This window comes from Chionomys nivalis, chromosome 22 (assembly GCF_950005125.1).
Source record: "Chionomys nivalis chromosome 22, mChiNiv1.1, whole genome shotgun sequence".
Classification (NCBI taxonomy): domain Eukaryota; kingdom Metazoa; phylum Chordata; class Mammalia; order Rodentia; family Cricetidae; genus Chionomys; species Chionomys nivalis.
This window is the reverse complement of record NC_080107.1, coordinates 7695599-7705586: the sequence shown is the minus strand read 5'-3', so window position 1 is coordinate 7705586 and position 9988 is coordinate 7695599. Positions and strand designations below refer to the sequence as shown.

General features: G+C 43.8%; 2 protein-coding genes across 2 annotated transcripts; both read right to left on the bottom strand.

Moving 5' to 3' along the window:
• Positions 1-3594: 3594 nt before the first annotated feature.
• LOC130864481 (tetratricopeptide repeat protein 30A2) lies at positions 3595-5589 on the bottom strand. Its single transcript, XM_057754940.1, has one exon. It carries the CDS (start codon positions 5587-5589, stop codon positions 3595-3597), a length of 1995 nt encoding a protein of 664 aa, XP_057610923.1.
• Positions 5590-5903: 314 nt separating this feature from the next.
• Positions 5904-9160, bottom strand: LOC130864480 (tetratricopeptide repeat protein 30A2-like). Its single transcript, XM_057754939.1, has one exon. The coding sequence runs from the start codon at positions 9158-9160 to the stop codon at positions 7166-7168; it is 1995 nt and encodes a 664-aa protein (XP_057610922.1). The 3' UTR covers positions 5904-7165.
• Between the last annotated feature and the right edge of the window lie 828 nt (positions 9161-9988).

Here is a 9988-nt window from a genome sequence, read left to right as displayed (position 1 = left end):
TCCCCAGTACCAGGTGGAATAAAAGAGAAAAAAAGAATCACAAAAGGAGATGATAAGTGAATTGTTAATCTAATTAGTCTTATCAATAAAAGATTGGGAGTAAGGTATCAGGGTAAAAACCTGAAAGATTAGAGAAACAGGGGAGAAGCCACAGTAACTTTCTACCTCTCTGGTTCCAACCAAAAGGGCCAAGATCTTCTCTGTACCCTTCTCCCTGTGCCTCCCCACCCCACATACCACTTCCTGTCTCATTCTCTACAGTCCTCCAAACTTCTATGGTCAGCTAGTGGCTAGCTCCACCCTCTGACTCCAAGCAAGCTTTATTTGTCAGAACACAATCAAAATATCACACAACATTTCCCCCTTTTTATCTAAATAAAAACAAAGGTTTTAACTAACATAGTAAAACTATATATAAGTACAGTAACTATATATAGGCAAGAATTACATTAATAATGTCTAGTCTATTTGCATTATATGTCTGTAGAGAAAGGCAGAAACAAACATTTGAGAAAATGTCCAAGGAAAAGAGTAAATTGGCCTACTGGTATTTCACAATTTCAACAGGAGCATAGGACCAGACATGGGCACTTTTAAAAAAATATCAGTTGTCATGATTGCTGGTGAAACCTTTAGCCCCATGTCTGCTCATAGAAGACCAGTGGGTGCCGTCTGCTGTGTCTTGCAAGTGTCCTATTTGCACGGCACACATTAGCCATTCATTCTTTTGAGCTAATTTATTTAGTCACTGTGACACATTTAATTTTGGAGCATGCAAATTTCACTTTGGGGTGAGAACATGGGCTCTTTTTACTTGTTCACCCAATCACAGTTACAGCCTGGCTGCTGGCGAGGTCTTCTTATTCACAAATGCTTTCTGCTTGCTGCAAATGCACATCTGTTTCCCCAGGAATTCTGTTATGAAGCGTATTCCTCTAAATTCTGGTAATTTTTCCCTATGGAGATGATTCCAATTCAAACACATTGGGATGCTGCAACAAGGATTTCAATCTGTGGTGGATCAATCTAGGACCAAAATCACCTCAAGTAATGACAGGTTCAAGTCTAACCATCCTGCAGAGACTTGATTCCAAAGACAATATTAACTATCCTTTCGATAAGAAGTTAATTACATTCTGGCCGATGTCTAGTCCTATGCTTCCCTCCCTGATTTTTATGGATACAGAAAGCAAACATCTTCTCGATTTTATTATATGTAACCTGTGATGGCACAGAGCATCTCCAGTCTAAAAAGTCTGCACATTTAAAGCTGCCGCTGTTTTCTTACTGGCATGAGAATGTTTGAAAGGAGAAGATGCAGATCACGGCAAGTATGAAACTCCATGTATCCTGCCAATCAAGTGGGATTGCAGTAACTGTCTCTAAAAATGTTGCCTCAACTTAGAGACACATGGTGAAGGGACTTCCAGTCACCTTGAGATCACAGAGCTCATCCGCCCAGCACCTACTGAGACAGGTTGGTGTGCAGTCCTTACATCTGGCTGTGCTTTGAGCAGCTAGCGGGGCTGTCCCGGTATCCAACAAACAGAAGATAAACTGAGAAAGGGAGGCAGGTAAGGAAGACAGATTTTTTCATTTATCATGTGATACATTCTGCAGCAGTAAACACCACTATCTCCTAAATAAATCCTAGAAGGCAGGAAAAGAAAACACTGCTTGAGAAAACTCCAGGAACAGAGACTGGCTTCCTGCTGTAGGCGACCTTGTCCTTTTGGAGAGCCTGCATTCCCTTTTTTTGTATTAAATGAAATGGGGGTGTAAGTACTGATGATCTGATTTGGTGAGCGGGTTACAGAAACGGCGCTGGCATCTGTTATTTCCACTCTGCGATCCATTACTTCTGGTCTGTTAATGGCTGGAGACATTTGATTAACTGCTGAGATGTGGACGTGAAGGGGACCCAAGGTGGGCTGTGAAGTATATCAGGTGGCTAAATCTCTATTCCATCACCTCACCTGCTTCTCTAGCTCCAGATACAGGGCAGACCGGCAGCTGGGGCCTCAGAGGCGGGAAAGGCTCCATTTACTTCAAGAATAATTGTGTGTTTGTGCATGTGTGGATATGCACACTATAATATTCTGTCAATAAAAATACTGAACCAGAAGGTAGTTTATCATTTTTGGGACTAATTAAGATTAAATCTCTCCGTCTCCAATAAAAAAAAATGCATTCATTAGATCAACTGAAAAAGGAAATTAAGAGAATTTTATTATTTCTAAATATTAACACAATACATAGTTTATGCATAACAGTAGCAGAAAAGAGGGTCTGCCTTGTATACATTCATAGCTAGAGTTGTAAGAAAAACTTTTTTTTTTTTTTTTTTTTTTTTAGTAATCGGTAAGTTACAACATTCCCCTTAATGGTAAACATGTTCTGTAAGCCAATTTACTAGAATATATTAATTTGAGATACAGTTCTGTATTTCATTTTGACCAGGCTTATCATTCCAGGTTATAAAAGAAGGCAAGCTTCCTTTGTACGGATTTTACTGAAATAGATGCTACTGCCAAAGCAACTGTAGAAAGGACCTAGTAGCTGAAAGGAGTGTAAGACCCCAGGAGCAAGAGAATTAAGACCTACAGGCTGTAGGAAGTCTGCATTTATCCCCCCCTTTTTTTTCATTTTCAGCTCAACACTTCTTAACTAAAAACATTGCAAAGCTTCTAAACTTGAGCTTCCAAGGCGGCCATGGGTAAAGTGCTGCCTGGGGCAGAAAGGGGAAAGCCACTCCTAAAAGTTTTTCACTTCTACAAATACATCATGGCACCCACATGCCTACACACACACACATACACACACACACACAAGCACACACCTTTTAAAAAGAACTTCCATATTTAGTATTTGTAAACATTTATGAAGTGCAGTCAACTATGGAAAACCCCAAGCACAGATGATAAAATGTTGATTAACCTAAGAACTAACCAAGCACATCATGGAAGAAAAATGGAACCACTGGCTAAAAATAACCAGAAAAGAACCCAGGAAAATGTTTCTGTTATTTAGTACTGACACTTTCAAGAAGACTTAGACCAGGTCCAAACTAGACTTTCACTTTTGATGGGGTCCAGAAAGTGAAATAACTCCAACAACAGAAACAAAGGTCCCAAAGAGACCAACCAACCAACAATCACCAAAAGAAAAAAAAAAACTGGAGGCATATGGCTAAGAATTAAATTTATTGGGTAGCAAGTCTGCCAAGAGAACAAAGTCTGCCTTCTGTTTCTCTTCACTGATGGAGAGATGGTTTGCTGTTGCCCAGCTACAGGGCCTCCAAGGCAGGCACCTCAGACGGTATACTAGTTACTAACTGAGGCAAAGTTCTCTTTACAGCTCAAAGACAAAACACTCAATGCGCTGGGCCTCTGCAGAGATGTTGCTGCAGCAACTGTAGGTGGTGCCTAGCAGCAAGAATGTCGGCACCTATATCACACACTGGCTACAAAGGTGGAAGACTGATAAAGTGTTAAGTATACCGAGTCAAACCTGAAAAAAATATAAAAATGCACAGGAAAACAAAAAAAAGGAAAATATAGATTTGAAAAAGTCTAATGACCTTTTCAAAAGTAACTACATATTCCACCCTATGATCTCATAAATCAACGCTTTTAACTGTCTGGACTCATACGTGACTGTATTCTTCCCAATGTGCATTCTCTCTTCCTCCAAAGGCTGTTCTATAACAGCAGGGATGTTTCTGCCAAAAATTTCACAGTGCTCTAGAAACTGGACACATTCTTGAATAACAGTGTCCCTCAGCATGATCGTGTGTTTTGACATGTTTTCTAGCAAGGACAGGAAGCATCGTTTGGCATAATACCACGTATCAGTTCCTAGCTTTTTATGGTAAGGCTCCAGGCTCTTGATTACCCTGGAGATACCAAAGTCATAGTTCCCTTTGGCACAGTAGAGTGTTCCTATCACCAAGTTCACAATGCAGAGGTGGTAGATTTTCTTGTCTGGGTCACCATAGGAGAGTTGTTCTTCCTCCTTTTCAATCTTCCTCATCATCTCCTCGGCTTCCTCATTCTGACTTGTCATGATGTAGGAGACACAGAGGTTGGCTAGGACAATGGCGCTGACGCTCAGGATGTTGTCATAGTTCTTCTTGACAATGGGCTCATAGAAGCTGATGGCCTCTTTGTACTTGTTTTCCTGCATGAAGAGGACGTGGGCCACATTCAGCTTCCACACATCATGGTCATTGCAGAATTCCACAGATTTGCGGAAGATCTTCTCCACCATGGGATAGTTTTCCAGATTCCAGTAGATTTTTGCCTGGGCCATCAGGACAGGGATATACTTCTCGAGAGTTTCATCGTATTCATTCACGGCTTTTATGACAATTTCATCATCTCTGTTGTGTCTTGCTTCCTGAACTTGCTTAGTGAGTCTCCTGAGCTGCTCAGTCAGCATGCCAGCCAGCCCGTCCAGCTTTATGAAAGCCTCTTCGGGAGCCGTCTGGCAAGTGATCATGGCATCCAAGAAGTCATAGAGATAGGGCGTGAGGAACTTGTACGTCAAATGGGCATTCTCTGCCAGGACATCAGCTGCCAGGTCAAAGTACTCATATTTACAGTAGAGCAGCAGCAGGTTGCCGAAGGTCTCCGGGGGAAAGGGGTTCTGCTGCAGCAGGAACTGGAGCTTCTCAAACCCCTCCGTAGGTCTGGCATCCATGTTCATCAGAGCCTGGTTGTGCAGGGTCACAGGGTCCAACTCTTCCTCTGCCCTGGGCGGCATGTCAGTGAGGGCTTCCTGGGCCGCCTCGTAGTTTCTCAGTTGGTACTCTATGGCTGCCTTGAGGTTGAAGGCTTCGACCAGTGCCGTCTGGTGAAGGACTACGGTGTTGCCAACACTTCTAACATCAATGCCTTCGGTGGTCATGCCCACACCTAGCTCTGGGTGCTGACGGATGCCTCTCTCTATGATGTTGGCAATATGCTTCAGAGCAGGGGCATAGTGCCTGTTGCTGTAACAAGCTAAAGCCAGATTGTAAGATACATCAGGCTGGTAGCCAGAGGCCTGCAGGGCTGCAAAGAACTTGGAACAGGCAGCTTCATAGTGTCCCTCCTTGTAGAGCAGACAGCCCATGTTGACCAAACCATCTGGGTCATTCTCCCCTCCACTGTCTTCTCCAGCTTCCCCACTCAGCAGCTGCTCCACCAGGCTCCTGGCTCCTGGCAGGTCGCCCTCGCTGTACTTGATAGCAGCCTGGAGACGAAGGACGCGAGTCTGATAGGTGGGGTTGTCCAGGAGGAAGGCGACCCGCGTGGCCTCGGGATACAGGCAGGCCTTGTACAGCGCCTGGGCCTGGTAGAGGCGGTACTGCTCGAGTTCCGGGTGCATCTGGCTCAGCTGCTCATAGCACTCTGCAGCGAGCTCGAACTCCTGCAGGCGGTAGTAGCAGTAGGCCAGCAGCGACAGCCCGGCGCGGCTGCGGGGGCTCCTCTGCAGCTCGGCGGCCAGCAGCTGCACCGCCTCTGAGTAGCGGGAGTCGCGGATGAGCCCGTAGACCATGGCCGTGAACTCACCGTCGGGGATCTGCGAGCTGCTCAGTCCCGCCATAACTGTCAAGATTGGTGAGTATTCTGGTTCCCCGGGCAACAAGCCAACGGAAACGGAAGTCTTGAGACGGTTCCTAACGTATCCCGGAAATTGTTTTGTAACAGAAGGAAGTTGCCTGTCTAGGAAAGACTGTGACTGTTTTTGCACTCAATGAAAACGGCCAAGTTTCTGAACATAAAGCAGTATTTTAATGTGTTTCTTTGAGATATGAAATCATCACAACTTGAGCGAACAGGAACAGGTCAAATAATATAAAATGCAATAAATTATAAAAAAAACTTTAGCCATATTCTGACATGTCTGCTAGTATTTCTCAACCTAAAGCGATCATTGTGTGAATGTATATATGTCATACCGCATATATACATGCAACTCCATTTTACATATGATTCATTCCTTCTGGGGAAGAAAAGTATTTCATTATAGCAACAATCTTTACTTCTCAGTACAACGCTGTTGGGTCACAAAAATTTGCTCGTTTTGTGGGTTAAAAACTTTCAAAACCTAATGTTTTTGATGTTCTCTACGACAGAATGACGTTATTAAGAACAAAAGGACAACAGGGCTGAGGAAAACACCATTAAAAGTCCTTTATGTTTGTGGGAAATATAATGCATGAGGAGCAAAACCCATGGGATTCCCCTGAGAACTAACTGGGAAGATTGTGGCCATGAAACTGGTAAAACAAATGAAAAAAAAATAGTGCAGGATAGTTTTGTTATAATTTAAAAATATATCATTTCATATAGCAATATTTAAATGGAATCAATTTCAAAAGAGACTTCAGTAATGTCAAAAAACTAAAGTATATTTCTCTTTCCCAAGATGCTATTAGAAGAAACCCCAGCAATAACATATCTAATTTGCTACATAAGTATTGGAATTAAATATTGACTTTTAAAATCACTTGTATTATTGACAATAGTCAATTATGAACAGTAAAATAACAGATATTTGTCAATTATTTATTATCATCAAACCACAGGACTACACTTTTACTTAGGGATAAAATTTCACATTGAATTTTGCATCTTCTAAGAAAAACCACTGAGAACATTAAAACATTTGTCAAACATTACTTCTCTTCTAAACAAAAACAAAACCCCTAAAACCCCACAAAACAAAACAAAATCTTTAAAATCGACCAGGGTGCAAAACTTCTCCACTACAAATGAAATCATGGTGAGGGTAAACAGAGGCAGGGTACAGATTCCCTAAAACTCCCTCCAAAGCCCAAATGGACGATAACTACGGTTCTGAGTCCACGCATTTCCTCCATGGATGCATTGATCTTCACAAACAAAATAAACAATGAAATACCAATGAAAGAATGCAGATATAATCAGCTCTTTCAGAAGGTCCTTCCTCCATTCAGTTCTGAAAACTGAAATACAGGTTTCTGGAATCGTTTATTATGTTCATTGGTGAAGTTTCTCATCAGGAAAACCTGTATCTAATTGAATAGACATGTAAACAAGGTACAGCTTATAAAATGTGTGAAAATGCTAATGCTTACACATAAAACACAATGCCAAGATAACAAAGCTTTTATAAAAAAAGTCGTTAACGGATATTACTACACATTCCACCCTATGATCTCATAAATCAATGCTTTCAACTGTCTGGACTCATATGTGACTGTATTCTTTCCAGTGTGCATTCTCTCTTCCTCCAAAGGCTGTTCTATAACAGCAGGGATGTTTCTGCCATAAAGTTCACAGTGCTCTAGAAACTGGACACATTCTTGAATAACAGTGTCGCAAAGCACGATCATGTGTTTTGACATGTTTTCTAGCAAGGACAGGAAGCATCGTTTGGCATAATACCACGTATCAGTTCCTAGCTTTTTATGGTAAGGCTCCAGGCTCTTGATTACCCTGGAGATACCAAAGTCATAGTTCCCTTTGGCACAGTAGAGTGTTCCTATCACCAAGTTCACAATGCAGAGGTGGTAGATTTTCTTGTCTGGGTCACCATAGGAGAGTTGTTCTTCCTCCTTCTCAATCTTCCTCATCAGCTCCTCGGCTTCCTCATTCTGACTTGTCATGATGTAGGAGACACAGAGGTTGGCTAGGACAATGGCGCTGACGCTCAGGATGTTGTCGTAGTTCTTCTTGACGATGGGCTCATAGAAGCTGATGGCCTCTTTGTACTTGTTTTCCTGCATGAAGAGGACGTGGGCCACATTCAGCTTCCACACATCATGGTCATTGCAGAATTCCACAGATTTGCGGAAGATCTTCTCCACCATGGGATAGTTTTCCAGATTCCAGTAGATTTTTGCCTGGGCCATCAGGACAGGGATATACTTCTCGAGAGTTTCATCGTATTCATTCACGGCTTTTATGACAATTTCATCATCTCTGTTGTGTCTTGCTTCCTGAACTTGCTTAGTGAGTCTCCTGAGCTGCTCAGTCAGCATGCCAGCCAGCCCGTCCAGCTTTATGAAAGCCTCTTCGGGAGCCGTCTGGCAAGTGATCATGGCATCCAAGAAGTCATAGAGATAGGGCGTGAGGAACTTGTACGTCAAATGGGCATTCTCTGCCAGGACATCAGCTGCCAGGTCAAAGTACTCATATTTACAGTAGAGAAGCAGCAGGTTGCCGAAGGTCTCCGGGGGAAAGGGGTTCTGCTGCAGCAGGAACTGGAGCTTCTCAAACCCCTCCGTAGGTCTGGCATCCATGTTCATCAGAGCCTGGTTGTGCAGGGTCACAGGGTCCAACTCTTCCTCTGCCCTGGGCGGCATGTCAGTGAGGGCTTCCTGGGCCGCCTCGTAGTTTCTCAGTTGGTACTCTATGGCTGCCTTGAGGTTGAAGGCTTCGACCAGTGCCGTCTGGTGAAGGACTACGGTGTTGCCAACACTTCTAACATCAATGCCTTCGGTGGTCATGCCCACACCTAGCTCTGGGTGCTGACGGATGCCTCTCTCTATGATGTTGGCAATATGCTTCAGAGCAGGGGCATAGTGCCTGTTGCTGTAACAAGCTAAAGCCAGATTGTAAGATACATCAGGCTGGTAGCCAGAGGCCTGCAGGGCTGCAAAGAACTTGGAACAGGCAGCTTCATAGTGTCCCTCCTTGTAGAGCAGACAGCCCATGTTGACCAAACCATCTGGGTCATTCTCCCCTCCACTGTCTTCTCCAGCTTCCCCACTCAGCAGCTGCTCCACCAGGCTCCTGGCTCCTGGCAGGTCGCCCTCGCTGTACTTGATAGCAGCCTGGAGACGAAGGACGCGAGTCTGATAGGTGGGGTTGTCCAGGAGGAAGGCGACCCGCGTGGCCTCGGGATACAGGCAGGCCTTGTACAGCGCCTGGGCCTGGTAGAGGCGGTACTGCTCGAGTTCCGGGTGCATCTGGCTCAGCTGCTCATAGCACTCTGCAGCGAGCTCGAACTCCTGCAGGCGGTAGTAGCAGTAGGCCAGCAGCGACAGCCCGGCGCGGCTGCGGGGGCTCCTCTGCAGCTCGGCGGCCAGCAGCTGCACCGCCTCTGAGTAGCGGGAGTCGCGGATGAGCCCGTAGACCACGGCCGTGAACTCACCGTCGGGAATTTTAGAGTTGCTTTGCCAGGCCATGGCCGCCAAAAGTAGCGCGTGCTAGTTTCCAAGGCAACTGTGTAACCGGAAATAGAAGTTTATGCGGGGAGGTTGTCTTGAGGTAGAAAGCATCTGTTAGATGCGAAGGCGAACCATAATTATAATTCCTGAATTTTTGTGTGTTAGAAGAGTATAAACTGGATAGAGAGAAAAGTGAGAGAAGGGATAGGTAATCAGCTTTAAGCAATTCAGGCATATTAATTAATTTCCTCCAGACATGCGTCATTTTCACTTTCCATGGACCAGCGGCGCTTTGCATTCTGGGAATTGTAGTTTCATTTCAAGTCGGCATAACCCTGTATACTTTTGACAGGATCTGATTCCTTTATATGTGTTTTTCTTTATTTGTGTATTCAGATAGAAAAAGATCATCCAAAGTCATTTATTTCTGTAATGAGAGTTTTAGAGTCTCCCTACTCGTTAAAATGGCGTGTTGCTTGCTGACTGGATGTTCCTTCCTCTCTGTGGTCTGACAGTGGCCTGCCTCAGGGCCTGGCATAAATGAAGCTTTTTGAGGCTTATACACTATTTTGAGACAATGACCTTTTTGCTTTAAAAACTTTGAAATCTCCTAGAATTATGATTTCGTGCTGGTTTAAGTGTGTACTGCTTAACAGTACAGTGACCATGTATTCTGTAAAAACTAGAAGATGATCCAGAATGGCAGTCTTGATTTTGAAAGTCTGTTTATTGAGAACATTGCAAGCAAAAGTAAAGCAATAAATATGAAGTAGCCGATAGAAACATCAGATAGATAATTCAATATTATCAAATTGGGGACTTACAAATATTCAGTTGAAATCAACT

Coding starts and splice junctions, on each gene's coding strand:
- LOC130864481 (XM_057754940.1), bottom strand. CDS start 5,589: ATGGCGGGACTGAGCAGCTCGCAGATCCCCGACGGTGAGTTCACGGCC.
- LOC130864480 (XM_057754939.1), bottom strand. CDS start 9,160: ATGGCCTGGCAAAGCAACTCTAAAATTCCCGACGGTGAGTTCACGGCC.